Raw genomic sequence first — 17,317 nt, 5'->3', positions numbered from 1 at the left:
CCTTGGGTCCTTTAAAGTTTCGTATTTCTCCATAAGATTAACATGAGAAACAAATATTGTTATGAAACTGCAGCTGTCAAAAATTAAAAGTAAGAAGAAGAGCATATGTTGATTGTAAACAGTCAATAAGTTTGTTAATTTAACAGTTTGCTACACACATTTACTGACTTGGTTGAAATTAAATATTTACCATTTGAATTTGGGTTTGTGTAAATATTACAATGAAAAAAAGTGAGAGCCTGGATAGTTTTATATACATAAAGAAATCTGAATCAACACTGTGCTACATTTCTTAGTATTCATTGAAAGAGCCGATTTGCAAACTATGGAAACATAGGAAAGTCATAGAACACCACCAAGGAGAATAAATAGAAATATTGTTTTTTTTATAATCGTTATTATGGACAACCTAATGCGGCTACGAGTAAAAAAAAAGATCAGCTATTGAAAATGATAAGATATTTATAAGAAATGTTGGTTATATCGATGTGTTATGTACATCTTGGGTTTTTCCATAATCTTTGAGTCGAATCTTTTAAATTCATCAGGAATTATGACGGTTATTTGTTTAAAAATAACGCCTGTAATACCTAGCAACCGGTACACTAGTGTATTAATGCACGGTTTGCTATGAGTGTTGATTTGAGTTCTGTCGATGCTGTGTAGTTACCGACTCCACAGTCACGGATGATCCTCGGTTAGCGACTTGCACCAACTGCGCATTGAATCACTTGATTAACATTTACAGAACGTTCTCTATAAATTTTGTGTATTATATATATTTTTAGATTATTCCCTTATGGCTGACCCGTAAATCTTTGTCTAGCCTTTCCAGTACAAATTTGCCGTTGTTTGAGACGCCTTTTGTTTTATATGCAGTCGTTCATTGATTTGTTTAAGAGTAAAAGGTTATAGGGACAATTTGACATATTAGCAAAGATAGTAGTATCTTATCAATGGTACTTGAAATGTTATTTCAGCCAGTCTAGAATGCGGGAGGTGCGGATGTATGTTTCGCTCTTGTGCTTGTGTCTTCTTCGACTTGTATCCGACAGTAAGTAGTAAGCTTATAGTTCTAGACGATTGAAATTGAGGTAAATGCGTAATTGTCAGGTCTTTTGATCTATAGGTCTAATGATGATAGGTCTGAGTTTTATTGTAATTTAAGGAATAGCGGAGTTGAATAATTATTTTGCAGATGAATAGACACATTTTGGCGAATTTCCCATATAGGGAATAAGCTATTAATCCTTGAGCTCATTGTAAAACCTGGAACCGGGACCGATTTACTTGTTCACTTTGATTTCGTAATGTATATGTATATTTATTTAGTTATTTTAGCCCTCATGGGTGCAAAAACTAATAAAATAGAAATGGCTAAACAAATATATATATTTGTTTGTGTGTGTGTCCACTAGCACGATAACTCGAGCAAAACACAGCCAATTTAGATTAATTTCTGTACAAATGTGTAAACCTACATGCTGGATCAGACCATGGGAGACCTTCAAAACATAAAATTTCCCAATTTTTTGCTAATCCGTTTTAAAAAGCTTGAAAATTGACCACGGAAGAAACAAAAAAAATAATTCTCATGTTGTTCTTATGTGGAATAAGTAAACTGTTCTAGCTTGTTTGTTTATGAATATATTTTTATCAAACTTTGCAAATTTATTTATTTTATATTAAGCTATTAATGCCTTAATAAAAACTCAATTTATTACCTTCCTTGTAACAGCAAACCTAAGTACTAATTACCAAATGATATTTAAATAGATTTTAGTAAAAATCCTATCAGACAAATGGAAATTCTCGTAATCTCAGCAGGTTTGCTGTGGCAGGGATTTATTATTTAATAATAATAGATGTTTATTCGTTTTTATTTATTTCACATTAGAATTAGATTACAGTTTTATACATTGCGAGCAAGAAAATTTGATATTTTGACAGAAACAATGTAATTGAACTATATACTTACTTTATACTTTTTTGGAGTCCAAGGGAGTTTTGTGTTTGAAGGCAAATAAACTGGGACAAGGGTGGTCTAATGTTAAGAGCACGGAACTTTGGTCAGAACCCAGCAATCATCAATGGCTTTTAGTGGCTTTTAGTTATGTGGCAATGCCTATACCTGGTGGTATGGAGCCTAACTTGAGCTGTAGGTCAGTATGTCCATCTATACACAATACACAAACCAAAAGATTCTTGTCTGTATTACAGATGTTCCTCCACTGAAAGCCTTATTTGTTTTCCCATTTCAATTCTGTGCTTAAATAAAACTGAAATGTTGTCAAATGGAATTAATCAAAGTTAAGCATTAATTATAAACAGAAGACCTGAACAAACTTTTTAAATTGTCTGGAAAATTAATGAAAATTTACCAAGCAAAGTGAGTTAAAGATAATCGGACAGACAATATTTCAATGACTTTTAAGATGATTATGAAGCCTTGCTGGACTTGTGTGTTGCCAATGCAGCCTTGCTGGACTTGTGTGTTGCCTATGTAACCTTGCTGGACTTGTGTGTTGCCAATGTAGCCTTGCTGGACTTGTGTGTTGCCTTGCTGGACTTGTGAGTTGCCTTGCTGGACTTGTGAGTTGCCTATGAAGCCTTGCTGGACTTGTGTGTTGCCTATGTAACCTTGCTGGACTTGTGTGTTGCCTATGTAACCTTAATGGACTTGTGTGTTGCCAATGTAGCCTTGCTGGACTTGTGAGTTGCCTATGAAGCCTTGCTGGACTTGTGTGTTGCCTATGTAACCTTGCTGGACTTGTGTGTTGCCTATGTAACCTAAATGGACTTGTGTGTTGCCAATGTAGCCTTTCTGGACTTGTGTGTTGCCAATGTAGCCTTGCTGGACTTGTGTGTTGCTAATGTAGCCTTGCTGGACTGGTGTGTTGCCTATGTAGGCTTGCTGGACTGGTGTGTTGCCTATGTAGGCTTGCTGGACTTGTGTGTTGCCAATGTAGCCTTGCTGGACTTGTGTGTTGCCAATGTAACCTTGCTGGACTTTTGTGTTGCCATTGTAGCCTTGCTGGACTTGTGTGTTGCCTATGTAGGCTTGCTGGACTTGTGTTTTTTCTATGTAGGCTTGCTGGACTTGTGAGTTGCCTATATAACCTTTCTGGACCCTCGTCATTATTATGTTTAATAATTTTGTTAAGAAATACTGGTACCAGTTTTTAGCTTTTGCAATCCATTTTTTAAGTTTGTAGCAACAAGATGGTCTCAGCCATTTTACCATCAATGTTACATTAGTGCACATTTATTTATTGGTATTACTAAAGATAGGTGTTCTCTGGAGGATGTTGCATAGGAGTGTGATGTGTTGGTTGCTGTTGCAGCCAATGAGAGCACAGTGTTGTGCAGCAATGAGTCTGTCTGTCAGTCAACGTGGGGAGTACACAGCGTATGTGACCAAGGCAATTGTGACTGTCAGAACTTGTACTATCTCGCCAACAGCACAACCTGCACTGAGTGCCCAGGTTAGTCACATCAACATTCGTAAGTTGGATACTTCTGACAGAAACAAGTTTCCTACTAGAGATTACACACTTTATTATTTCTTTACTCAAAAGACGTAGTTAACTCCTTGTCACAGATTATACGAATCGCTAAACTTTTTATTTTAGGACGAGACATGGTTTATCCGCATGCTGCGACAAAACATTAAATCAAATGGGAGGCCACACACGAACGACACAAAGTTTAGACGCCTGGGCGGTTAGGCCATGCCATGTTGCGGCTGAACCGGGCAAAGTTAAGCAACGTTGGAGGGGATGACAGAATAACTTCTCGATCAGCATCGTACGTGTTATTAAATTACCTGAAAAAACAAAAATATATACGACTAATAACACTTGTAATAATATAATTATACTGTAGACTTACAAGACGGTAAATACATTTAAAAGTTGGTAAGTGGTGATCGATTTCGATTGGACACTCCAATCATCATCTTACCAACTTTTTAATTGTATTTACCGTCTTGTAAGTCAACAGTATAAGTGTAAATATATTATTACAAGTGTTATTAGATGTATATATATTTGTTTTTCCAGGGGATGACAGAAGCAGTCTCGTGAGAGACATATAACAGTCAGACCGCACGGATGGAGCCACTTCTTTCGGAATTTCTGGAGATTTTGATACAAGTTTGAGTTTTTAGCGTCTACAATTAGATTTTTTTTCTATGACGATTGATACGGACAAGTTATAATAGAACTGGTCAAAGACAAACCATGTTTGTGGGACAAAAGCTCATTGACTACTCAGGCAGGAACCTCTACTAAAGAGGTAAATATACATAATAATGCTGCAATAGACGAATCCAATGCCCTGCAATTTAAATAATTTTTTAAGAAATGTGGAATTGAATAAACAAGAAACATATATATGCCTATGCAAAGAAAAAAACATATTTTATTGGGATACAGTTAAAAAGAAAAAAATTAAATAATAGTAAAAGAAAAGACATAAGTGGTTCAAATATATTCATATTCAAACAGGTGGAAAATTAATCGAAAAGAATATAATGATAGATTTATTATATATGCTCTTTTAGAATTATCTTGAATTTAGATAGGTTTGTTTATTTTTTTATGAATTCAGGGAAAAATTTTAGAAAATTGCTACCAGCATATGAGGGTTTTTTTCAAAAAATTTTAATTTGTGAGGCTGGACAAACTCCCTTCTCCTCCTGAAATTATAAGAATGCACTGAATTTATTACTTGCTCGGATTCATTTTTTTTTTGCGATAAGAATTGTTTCATAAATATATTGCCCATAAACTGTAAAAATTTGTAATTTCTTAAAACGTTTTTTTGCCGAATCATCTCGTTTAAGCTTAAGCATAATTCTGAAAGCATCTTTTTGTCCCTTCAGACTGGTATCCAAATTTAATATTTTTGTTGACCCATGTAATGCTAAACCGAATGAAATATGGGAGTGAATGTGAGAAAAGTATATACTTTTTAGGGTTTTCAAATTAATAAAAGGACATTTAAAAAAAATAAAGGACAATAGGATTCATACTAATTTCCTAATAATAGTTCATGATAATAAAAGAAATAATTGATCGGATACTTGACTCTTTACATACACTGTATAGCAAGATTCTGATAGAGGGTCTGATAGAGGGGTAGGGGGTGATAGAGGGGTTTCATGCAGGGTTGCTTAAGTAAATGGTCAGTGTTAGCCTATATAATTTAAAGTTAAATATTAAATTATTTTATCAGGTTTAGTTTATAGTTTATAGTTTATAGTTTTTAGGTTTAGTGAGTCGGTGGCTCAGTCGGTAGCGTCGCGGACTTCGGGCCCAAGGCAGTAGTGTCGTGGGTTCGGATCCTGGTCACTGCCGATAACATTTTATCAGTACAGTTCACCTTTGTACTGTACCGGCTCACTCCTTGCTTTGCTGTAAACGATCCACGCACGGGCGCTTAGTCTATGTGGACGGGCAAATACAAGGTTAAAAGAGGCCGCCAACCTCTTTAAAAAAAAAAAAAAAAAAAAGTTTAAATTAAAATTAGGTAAAGATCTACATCGTTTCAGATCATATTGATTTTTGTTTTATTCTTCCAAGCAAGATGTACACTGTTCACCCCTGATGTTTTATTATCATGTGTAGGCTATGGACAAATTCAATCATTGATATTGTATCTCAGGTATTGGGGAGAGCTGCTCTGACTCTCAATGCTGCAACCAAGACTACCTGATCTGTCACAAAGGGGTTTGTATGTGCATATACAGCGACTATTGCTGGTAAGCTCTTTTTCCAACTATAGTTATGATCATCTATAGCAGTGCTTCCCTCTTAGACTAATCCTCCTGTAGGGGGGGGGGTCTAGAATGGTAGTGCACAAAGCAAGAAACACTACGTTGGTCTCAGATTATATCTAAGTTCTCTAGGCTGCAGCCAGGGCCGGCTAGTCCCCTAAGCTCCATCTGTGGTGTGGGTAAACATGACCAACAAACAACAGGAATAGTACAAGTCAATATTAAATAGCCATAAATGCAATGTTTCAGTCATTCTTGCTTATTGGTTTCCGTCTAAGCTTCTTCGTAATGATGGCGCTTATGATGTTCTCATGGTTGAATTATCTATAGTATTCTACACTAAGCAAGGCCAAAAGTTTTGCTTGTCTTCTAGTTAGAGGTATATAGGTTTGGAGTCTGTTCTTGATCAGCTTCAGTTAAAAGTTACCTTTCCCCAGACTAATAAGTCACCATAAAGGTAATGCTTTGTTTACCGGTAGATTACATGGAGTAGTGTGCGAGGTGAGGGAAAGAGTCACACAGTATACCGGCATGAACTATTAGCATGAAGATTTTTTGTCATCCCAGTTTCAATAACTTGAGCCATACTAGATTTACCTTTGTTGTTGTTGTCTGAGTTCCCTGATTCTGTCGTTGCGTTGTCCAATCGACCCAACCACGATACTAGTGACCGTGTATGTGTAAATATGTTTGTAAACATAGACTGTAGTGTTAGTGATAAGATGAATTCACAAGAAGACCCCTAAAGATGCCATACGAGGTGGCAAAATGCATAGGGTGACACTAAAATCTTACCTACAAGAACTCAGGCTAACTAAACTCAAGGCAAATCTTATTATAACAAGTTTGGTACACAAACGCAGCTATAGCTAGAAAATCACAAACAACAAAAACATAAATAGAACTGTATGCACTGTCCCTTGGTGCTTAACGAATTACAACATTCCAAATGTTATAAGCTCAAAAAGTAAAACTTTCACATACATTGATCAAGAGACTGATATAGTCATTTTTCTCCTTTATCAATTGAATTTTACTGAAAAAAGATGGTCATTAAAAAATGGCAACTACCTTGAGCTGAATTTTACCTTTATCTATTAGTGGATTTAAGTCTGATTGTTGACACACTGAAATCCCAGTGGAGTCCAGATTGGCTGCTCTAAGACATTGGCTCTCTTTTGCTTAGCCTGTTTAATGTATAATTATATATATGTTACATTTTCTAAATAAGTTAACTATATTTTTCCAGGACAATATCAGCAGCAGATCGAGAGAGATTTCAACATGTGGCTCAATGCATTCTTGCAGTTACATTGATGCTCACAGCTACCATCTTGTTCATTCTCTTTTGGAAAGCTTGTTCAAGGTGAAGTCCTAACGTTGTTTGAATGTCTAATCAAAGGCCTAGTTAGGGACCTATGGATCTAATGGATGCAACACACATTCATGTTATGGTCTCATAATATAGAATGAAAATTATTTTGATTCTATCAAGTGAACTTTTGTTGTTGATAAGTATTCCTATATAGATTTATATATTAGATATAGTGTGAACATTTGTTTAGGCACTTAAGACAATATCAACAATTAAGATTGACAGTCAAATCAATATAATGCAAGAATTCTTTCTAGTTATTTGTATATGTAGCTTTCTAGAGGCTTTAAAGGTAAAATAGGACTATCCTTCTTACTGTTAAAGCTTAATATTAATTAGTTGGGAAATCTGAGTACCTAATACAGTTTGAGTTTGGAAATCCATGTAATATAGTTGGGGAATCCGCAATAAATAGTTGGGAAATTCTAAATGTCTTCCCACCCAATTTTTTTTTCATGTGACGCCCCTGCCTACAACACCAGACATGCATTAGATCTTGCCCTTCCAATCCACAAGCTATCACTTATAAAAGAAAACCATCCTATAAAGGATCTAAATACTTTAACCTCCTTCCAGAACAACTTAAACAACAGAATAATTCATCCAATCACTTTCAAGTCAAAACTCACAGACTGGCTGCTAGAGAGCTTGAGTCTGTGAATTCATCTCATGACCTTAAAATATGAAATGTTTCTGTAAACCACCTGTAAATATGATACTGTACTATTCTCAACAAATATGTTAAAAGAATATTAGTTTTCTATTTTCCAAAGCTATCATCTGTTGATATTACATTGATCTTTAGGACTGGCCCATACAATATACAGTAGACTCAATCTAATCCGGACACCTTTTAACCGGACATCGGTTTAACGGGACTACACTTGTCGGAAATGACATCTCTTTACTCGGACAATTTTTATCAGCACATTGGTTTAACCGGACTAGATCAGAAGGAAGTGGGCGGTACTGAAACGACTGTACTCGTGGGAAATATTTGAGACCAGTGATCACGTGTCTAAATACAATTTAAGTCAAATATCACAGTAAACGGTCCATTTTAACGAGTTTTTAGGGACATCGGTTTAACCGGAAAAACAGTTATCTGGAATGGCCTCGGTCCCGAGGAGTCCGGATAACAGGGAGTCTACTGTATTATTATATTCAAATTTTCCGTTGAGGATGTGCGTTGGGGGTATTTTTGCTGGCCTTGTAAATTGCATACTCCTCAAAAGTGTTAAAACCTTCCTCTCCCTGGGAACTTAAAACCTCTAATTAGTGTTGATGTCTTTGTACTCGTGTTTGTCTTTTATTAAATGTTCAGCAAAAGCAAGGTTATGTTTGTTGACAGAAGGTTTTGGAACCACCTTGAAACAAACATAAGGGCTTTATCTGAACCTGATGAAGTCACGGAAAGGATTCCTACCATAAAACCTGGGAAAAACCAAATTCTGATTGTAATCATAGTCTATCTTTTCAGGCGAAGTGTGGTGAGACGAAACTTGCGCCATAACTCTGATAGCATTCTCAGTCTCAACTCTATACAAAGGCTGGTGTTAATGCAGCTACAAGATCGTCCTCCTCCGTATAGTGCCGAGTGGTCTCAACCTACCAAACATGTGGTGAGTAGGTTCAGTGCAGATCAAAGGGTAAATATTGGAATTTTAAAAATTCTCACTCTAGTTCCTCTATCAAATGTTGATAAAGTTCAAGTTATTCTTTTATATTAAACCCCACCTGGATTTTTTGTCAAAATAGTTTTAAGTAGTTAAGGATTGAAATAGTTCAAAACCATATTTAGAATGATTTGGTAATCTTCATACTCAATCCACGCCAGATCAAGATCCTCACATGTAAGGTCTACTGCTAATAAACTATTTTAAATGTGTTTTCCTGTCCAAACGATGGTTTTGTTTTGCACACCCTGATGGCCAGATGTTGTTATAGAATGAACTTTGTGAGCCTCCTCCCAGCTATATTGAAGCAGTAGGGACAGCCAGGGTCACTGCGTATGAAGAGAACTTCACACTTCCCTCCCATTTAATAGTTCTCACAAACACTGAATTACACATATAATTAATTTGTTACTTGTTAAAATCAAAATAATATATAAAATACTCGGTAATTAAAATTAAAAATCAATGGCACAAAATTAATAAACAGTAAGTGTTTTCCTCATTACTTATTTCACAACATTTCACAGCAACTGTAGACAACATATAATCCTGAAGGTTTATTTCTTGATTTGTTTATACAATACTTTACCCTACCAAGAAAACTGAAAAAATATCACATTGCAGTTTTAATCATCATAAATAATGTTATACTGTATGAATGTTTTCTTTATTAAAAAAAGAGGAAAAGTATCTTAAAATCGTAATATATTGTAGATAATTACTATAGTATATTAACAACCTACTTTTAGTATATCACTGCAGCCTAATGCATCTTTAATTAACAAAAGTATTGAAATATTGGATCTTACACAAAATGATTAATTTGATCATCTATTAGAATGAGGGTTATATTAAACAACTGTAAATTTGGATACTATATATTTTTCTCCCCTCCCTTACAAAAGTTCCGTAGTGTGTTAAGGTCATTGCATCCAAAAATGCGCAGCTTTTAAGTGCAACAAAACTAACACAAAATTGTATAAAATCTTATAGATCTAAGAATATAAACAGTATGTACAACAAATTGTAGAGTAGCAATAAAATGTGTTTGAGTCCAAAAACATTTTTGAGGCTTTTATTGAGTTTTGCTTAATTTCTTTTATACTTTTTATTTAGACATTTATAATTTTTCTATTAAAGATTGTTTCCTTTTACATAGCCTTGGATATGTTACTACTGTAAATACATTAAATCGTAATGTATTTACTGTATTTACACGGATAAAAATGTATTGTCTACATTAATCATCACTTGCTTATGTGTTGTGCACGTAATACAAATTCACTGCTTATTGTTTAGTTCATAACAAATATTCCTCTCTTAAATATTCTTATTCCTCTCTTAAATTTGTAACTACACAAGATGTGATTTTTTTTATTTTTTTATAACAAAAACTATATTTAAACATGTTGCAGCAATGTAATAAATATACAAAAGATCGTATGTACAATCTCTAAAACTATATTGATACAATATAAATATAGTTTATATTTACAAAAACAGACATTGCAAACCATTAGGCCGGCTAAACACTGCAACAGCCAAGGTAAGGTGAGGAAAGGGATTTTGCCTAAAGGCTTCTTGAGCGACATGGAAAGCAAGGCGAGATGGGGCGGAAAATTGCCTTTCATCAAAAAGGGAAGCATTTAAAGATTTTACTTTGTCAACAGTCATTGACCGTCGGGCATGCACGAATTTCCATCATTCTGTACCTTAGTTGATATAGTTTCAAAACCAAACTCGGTTTATGGTTTCATATAGAACACAAAAAACTCATTTGATTAAATGCGTCAAGTACCCAGCTGAAGTGTCTAACATCTTGTTTTAAATCACTAGATTAGCTTTCACACATTGTTTAGTTAAAGAGACCCCCGTTCCAACCCCCATCTGTGGCTCTCCTCCAAACTGTGATACTTGTACAAAGTCAAATGTTGAAGGTGATATCAGGAAGTAATTAACAAACGACCATCGATATAAAACAAAGTGATTTATACAAACTACGCCAAAATTTTGGAACCTTGACTTGCCTCGCCTTCTGCTATATAGGTGTCTGACTTCACATCACATTGCCTAGAACTTTGGAATCTTGACTTGCCTCACCTTTTGCCCGACTTGCTTCACATCACCTTGTCTAGACTCAACCGTTACGGTGTGGCCGGCCTTATAGTTCTAGTTCATAGAAGTATAAGTATAAGTATAAATATCATAACTTAAAAGTTTACCAAAAGACCAAGGCCAATAAGTCCTGTTCACATGAGATATAGTGACTTGATCATAAACGCATGTGACGTAATTTAATGTTCTAATTGAGCCTCTCTCAGCAACACTGAGATAAGGGAACTATCAAAATATGTTTATTGGTTAGAATCTCAAAATATTCTACAACGAATATTCTCAGTTTTGTCTTTTTACAATGAATTTAGGGATAGCAAACTGCAGCTGCAAATACTCACAATGTATGCTATTTACAATGCCCAGCTAAAGCCACATTGGGGTATGTAGATTATTGCTTTTTCAATTCAATTATGAGATAAAAAAATTACTGGGAATCATCTAAAGATTGAGCCAGAGCAAAATACAATAAAACACAATAAGTTAAATGCCCGCTTCTGTTACATAAATATCCGTTTAAAAAAATCAAAAAAGCATTTTCAACCAACCAGATCAAATATGGGCCTATATCATCTTAACATCAATGTAATAATTTATATCATTATCAAGCTTAAAGTTAGTTTCTTTTCAAATTTTTTTGGATTCAATAAGGAATAATTTGCAATGGTTTGTTTTGTTTTTCCCCTTAAATGCTCATTTCTAATTGAAAAAAATACTCATTCCAAATTCTTATCTCACTATCGTCTAAATAATGCACTTCAGAACTACTTCAAGAATAGCTATGACTGAACTATATACATTATCTGATAAGCATCTTTGAAGAGAAGGATAGAGTGAAATATTCAACAGTCTATTAACAAAGTTGGAGAGTCGTTACCTTAGACTCATTTCTTTTTCATCTGGAGGAAAAGAGACGTAGAAGGGCTGGTTTTGGACCCTTCCTAAAGTGGAATATGATGCCCTTAGACCTGGTGATATCGAGGAGGGAGGTCCCATCTTGTGGGGAAGTGTGGCAGCATATCCGGGATTGGGACCGTAGAGAGGGGGGACTGAGTAGATGGGCATCTTGGGACAGGGACATGCAGGGTTGTTGCAGTGAGGCTGCATCAACGAAGGAACTGTGGCTAATGGACCACCTCTATATTGATTGTCACTCCACCTCAGTCTGACAACGCAGATTATGATGATTAGAACTAAAATGAAGGCAACAACTCCTCCAACAATACTTATGATCAATTTATCATCATTATTAATATTATTCATCACCATGTTAGGTGCCTTGTTGGTCACCAAAATTTTGTTATTAGACATCGTAGTGGATGGAAGAGACCAGATTATTTCTGGCTCAGTTGTTATTCTAGGAGTTGTTCTACTAGTTTTCAGAATAGTAATTGGGGCTCGCATCGTAGTTGTTGGTCTGTGGGGATCACAGGTCAGTTCGTCATCAGCAATCTCCACAAGGATTCTACCAGCGAGGTTTGCTGGGGATGAACAGTTTATACCGTGAGCCAATGGTGATCTTCTGAGTGCTCTGACACCACAATCACAAAGAATTGGGTTGGTAGAAAGTCCTACCAAGGTCAAATCTCCTCGACGATCGTCCAAAGCTGATAGGAACTGAGGAGTAAGTGTGGTGAGTTGACTTCCTGTTATGTCTAGCTTGACTTTAGATGATCTCGGCAGTGGAATAAGCAGTGCAGGTGGGAGAGAGTTCAGGGATGTGTTTCTCAGCTCGATAGATATTTCAGGAGATTTAAGGCCAGCAAGAGCCCCTGAGGAGATACTCTGTACTCGGGATCCTCTGATCCCCAACCTTGCAAGCCTTGGGTTCATCGCAGCAGATAGTTGATCACTTCCTACAGCAGAATCTTTTACCTCCACATCTAAAACTTCAAGAGCTGGTAAACTATGCAATAGTCCGGTTACATCTAGATATCCCAGCTTAGGATATCCGTAAGCTTCTAGTTCAGCAAGATCTCCCAATTTACGAAAAGCCATCTTTTCCAAGCGAGTGCACTCTTCTAACATGGATATTTTTAGTTTTCTCAAAGATTCTAGCTCGTCTAAATCACCTTGGACAATACTCTTCAAAGGGTTGGCAGATAGATCAACAGATTGAAGATTCCTGAGCTTGGGCCAAACTTGATTCAGAGAACCACTGATATCTGATATTTTGTTATGTGATAGATCTAGGACTTCGAGTAATGTGGATCTTTCAAATACTTTTTCTGGCAAATCGGCAATTGAATTATATGAAAGATTCAAATGGTGTAAGAATGGAGTCTCCAAAACGGACACATGGTTTATTCCAGTACCTGCCATATTGAGTTCTCTCACTGTTTTTGGTTCTCCAAGCACGTTATTAATCGCTTCTTGTGATAAAGGGTTGAATGATAAGTCCAACTTTTTTATGTTCACCATAATACTATCATCAGGTGGAATTTCTCTAAGTTTATTTCTTGAAAGATCTACTGACATCAAAAAGAAATATTGCCGTTGTAATGTCTTTAATGGAGCAGTTTCAAATTGGTTCCCGGACAAATCAATATTTTCAAGCATACGCAACCTAGATCTTTCGAAAATTGATTCAGGCAGCTCAGAAAGAAGATTGTCTCGTAGATTTAGCAGTTTCAGTCTTCCTAACCCTTGGAATGTTCTTTCACCCAATCTTTCAAGCTTATTTCCAGCCAAATCAATAATCTGAAGTTGAGTAGAGTTGTGGAAGGCAGTTTCACTGATAGATTCAAGCTGATTATGATTTAGATTCAAAATTCTTAGACGTGGCAACCTACCAAAATCAAATTCTTCCAGACCTTTAAGCAAATTTGAACTGAGATCAACTTCTTGCAAAAAGTTTAGAGTCAGAATAAGCTCAGCTGGGAAGAAATTAAACTTATTTCTAGCAGCAGAAAGTGACTTTAGCCTCGGATGAACACGAAATGAGGAAGGGAATAAGTAACTCAATTCATTGTCATTCAAATTCAATTCTTCTAAAAGAGTGCCATTGCTTCTACGAGTGACAAACAATTCACCTTTGAATGAGGTCAGTCGGTTTCCCTTAAGGTTAAGCTTCCTCAATTGAGTAACCTGAGAAAAGGATCCTGTCCTTATATTACTGATGTGATTATTTGAAAGATCTAGGTATGTGAGGTTAGCCAAATTTTGGAAGACTGATTCTGTTATATCTTGTATTAGATTATCCGACAGAGATAACCATTTTAATGAAACTAATCGCATCAGCAATTCTGGAGCAAGGACCTTTATGGTAGTCTGACATAAATCCAGAACTTCCAGTTTTGTAAGGGGATGGAAGGCAGTTGAGGGTACACTCCCTAGTTGTGGATTCCGACTGATGTTGAGATGAGTCAATGATGGAATCATAGAGAACGAGGGACGAGGTACATCGCTGATTAAGTTGTTAGAAAGATCCAAGTGTAGGAGATTAGTGAGCGCAAGGGGCTTGAAAGGTAGAGAAGATATCCGGTTGCTTCTCACTATGAGGACTTCCAAAGTCTCTTCAAGTCCTGAGAAGGTTGGTGATTCTAATGTTAAGAGTAGATTTCCACTGAGATCAAGAGACTGCATTTGTTTGAAGTCCTGAAAAAAGTTATTGCTTTTCATTAATCCACCCAATATGAATTTTTTCCAGATGTGTATTTTAGAATTAAGAAAGGTTCAACCTTAGTTGATCTAAAACATTTGTAGGTCCCTGAACAGCCTGCTGCTGTACTATGTTGTGTTTTTCTGTTTGTCAGGACTTCTCTTCAATTATTTTTTTCTAACCACCCTTGTAAATGTAATTTTATGATTTCCTTACGATCATTATTTTTTTAACGTTCAATTGCAACACTTAATATGTATATTGAAGCCTGTGATTTGCTAAAATGAAGTGTGCAACCTATTAATTTTTTTCTATATCAACCCTGCATCCAACAACTGAAGACAACTTTCAGTAAAGTGGATAGTGATTTATTTGTTTACATTTGGTAAAATAGCTTATGACATAGTGTATTATTTGTGTATAGAAGACATATATCATTGCTAATTCATTCAACTGCCATGCCCAACTGATATGGGACCAAATTGTCTGTAAAAGAATGTTAAATTAAAGTAAAAAATTTGCTTAATTGATCCCAATTTCGCCACCTTAATGATTGTAGAAACTAACTGCTCTCCTTTCACTTACTTCTTTCACTTACTAGTTGACAATTGTCAAGTTCTCTTAGAAACTTAAGATTCAAGACAAAACTTACCTGGAAGGCATCATTGGGAAGTTCTCGAACAACATTTCGACTGAGTCCAAGATGGGTGACTCGGTCAGCCACAGCTCTCAGTATGTCTATGGAGAGAGCTGCAACTCTGTTAAAGTCCAGCTTGAGTTCTGTAAGCCTTGGAAGTCGTCCAAGAGCACTTGCAGGCACAAGTAGAATGTTGTTATCTTGCAAAGACAAAGTCTCCAGGTTGTCCAAACCTTCAAAAGCATCATCTTCTACCTGTCAAGTCAAGTGTATTCCATTAAATAAAAACAAGCATTACAATACATTGTTAGTACAAGGAATTATTCTCCCGAATAGACTACAAATCCGTGATCAGGGGGGGAAGAGTTAACAATATCAGCAGTCTATGGGTATTCTAAAAATTGTTCTAAGTCACTGCACTTTTTAATTCTCAGCACACAAATTAAATCAAGTTAAGCTCTAAACTAAATAATTGTAGGCTATTCCAAAAGCAATAAAAAAAAATTTGAATTCTAAAATTAAGTCAATTCCTTTTTAACATAAAACAACGTTTGGAGTAAATACAATGAAAACTGAATCAAATACAGAATAAAATGGTAGATTCCAATGTTTCTTCTGTGGAACGGACCAATTAATTAAAGCTCATAATACAACTTATAATGATTATCTGATGTAAGTCATCGAGAAATAACTTACAAGTCAAGGGTCAGATTAACAGTCTTCTATGTGGATGTCATAAATATAAGGCTTGTTGTTTGGACCAATGCCCAAAAAATAAAATTGACATGACATGAGTGGACTGTATTCGTATTAGGAGTTCAGTGACTTGAGGGTTTGCCATGAAAATCGATATGTGGTCAATACACATATATTTTACTCTACTTTTAACATTAGTCAAATTTACATCATTATTCTTATTTTAATATACTATTTTGAATTTATTACATATTATATAGCTTAGTATCATTATTTTGCCAATTATTTTTATGTTTGAGGCTTTAGGAAAAGAAAGAGATGGGAAGTGGCCACATAGTCTTTAGATTTGTCTGAATTAAAAAAGGAATAGTTATTGTTCACAGTTCACTCTGAAGAGAAAACCTTCAGAGATCTTACACACTTTCACACTTTGCATTTAAGGACCCTTAATAACATAAAAAGAGAAAACACTACTTGAATTTACTTTACATTTAAATTATATACAATAGTGAAGAACTCTGGACATGTTGCTTGCTTCAAGTCATGATTGGAAAAGAGAAAGAGAAAGTGGATCCCCGGATAAAGTAGTTTCAAAAGTCTTCCACTTGATGGCAGCACTAATCAACACACTGTACCACACAAAATAGTTTGCTAATTTTCCACTAGAGTTCAGGAAGGATATATTTTAAGGATAGCCTAATTACTTGTTTTATTTCTGTTTTTTTTTTCGACAAAAACATCATAAAGATGTTGTATGTTTGAAAATCAAACTGTGTACTAGCTTGTAGCCTCGTTAGAGCACAAAATAATTATGTAAATATTACTTTTTTCCATCCTCTTAGAAGTGCTACTGTTCTTGATCTATTCTACGTGACAATTTGCATTGACAAATAGTTTGAATTCACTCTTACCCTTCACACTTTGTATTATAAAGATCGTAACACAGATTCCACTGTTTGATCTTTATGGTTTAACCTCACACATTTACAAAGAAACGTCTCTATGTGGACCCAGCTCATAGTGACGGAAACATTTCAACTCACTAACTATTTGGGACAAAAGCTTAAACAGTTCTTACAGTTCTGAGAGTGTTGACACTGAGGTCCAGGTTTCTCAGCTTTCTAAGCCCAAGGAAGGTTCCTGGAGCAATGTTGGCGATGTTGTTTCTACTCAGATCTAGAGATTCTAGCCCTGCCACTGTTGCAAGGTTCGTATCGTCTAGCTTCTGCAAGAAAACAATGACTTAAATAAAATTTAAAAGGTAATTTCCATTCTTTTGTGTTATTTAAAATTTCTGGGAAGTAGTTGTATTAAATGTTGACCAAATTTTATTGATGTTATTTAACATAATTATATCTATATTTTAAAACTATAGCTACACCTTTAACCTGACTGATCAATCAGACATTGATCATTGTTTTGTGAGTGATTTGCTACCTAT

General features: G+C 35.4%; 2 protein-coding genes across 2 annotated transcripts in view; one reads left to right on the top strand and one right to left on the bottom strand.

The window, feature by feature from the left end:
• The first annotated feature begins 976 nt into the window (after window positions 1-976).
• On the top strand, window positions 977-9,230 carry LOC128998128 (uncharacterized). The gene is made up of 6 exons (XM_054424127.1): window positions 977-1,054; window positions 3,345-3,485; window positions 5,668-5,764; window positions 7,029-7,145; window positions 8,635-8,776; window positions 9,102-9,230. The coding sequence occupies exons 1-6, from the start codon at window positions 991-993 to the stop codon at window positions 9,228-9,230; spliced, it is 690 nt and encodes a 229-aa protein (XP_054280102.1). The 5' UTR covers window positions 977-990.
• A 462-nt stretch (window positions 9,231-9,692) lies between these two features.
• Window positions 9,693-17,317, bottom strand: part of LOC128998092 (protein artichoke-like) — a 37,574-nt gene continuing 29,949 nt past the window's right edge. The window contains exons 7-9 of the mRNA XM_054424086.1: window positions 16,955-17,101; window positions 15,196-15,435; window positions 9,693-14,539 (exon numbers count right to left, since the gene is read on the bottom strand). Coding sequence (XP_054280061.1) covers window positions 11,816-14,539; window positions 15,196-15,435; window positions 16,955-17,101 — 3,111 coding nt within the window. The 3' untranslated portion in view covers window positions 9,693-11,815. The remainder of the gene's footprint in view (window positions 14,540-15,195; window positions 15,436-16,954; window positions 17,102-17,317) is intronic.

The sequence above is a fragment of the Macrosteles quadrilineatus genome, unplaced genomic scaffold, assembly GCF_028750875.1.
Source record: "Macrosteles quadrilineatus isolate MER2022 unplaced genomic scaffold, UCM_ALF_1.0 Scaffold_7__1_contigs__length_78375512, whole genome shotgun sequence".
Lineage (NCBI taxonomy): Eukaryota > Metazoa > Arthropoda > Insecta > Hemiptera > Cicadellidae > Macrosteles > Macrosteles quadrilineatus.
This window is presented reverse-complemented; position numbering and strand designations above follow the sequence as displayed.

Coding starts and splice junctions, on each gene's coding strand:
- LOC128998128 (XM_054424127.1), top strand. CDS start 991: ATGCGGGAGGTGCGGATGTATGTTTCGCTCTTGTGCTTGTGTCTTCTT. Junction 1,055..3,344: donor TCTTCGACTTGTATCCGACA/GTAAGTAGTAAG, acceptor TTGCTGTTGCAG/CCAATGAGAGCACAGTGTTG. Junction 8,777..9,101: donor CTCAACCTACCAAACATGTG/GTGAGTAGGTTC, acceptor ATGTTGTTATAG/AATGAACTTTGTGAGCCTCC.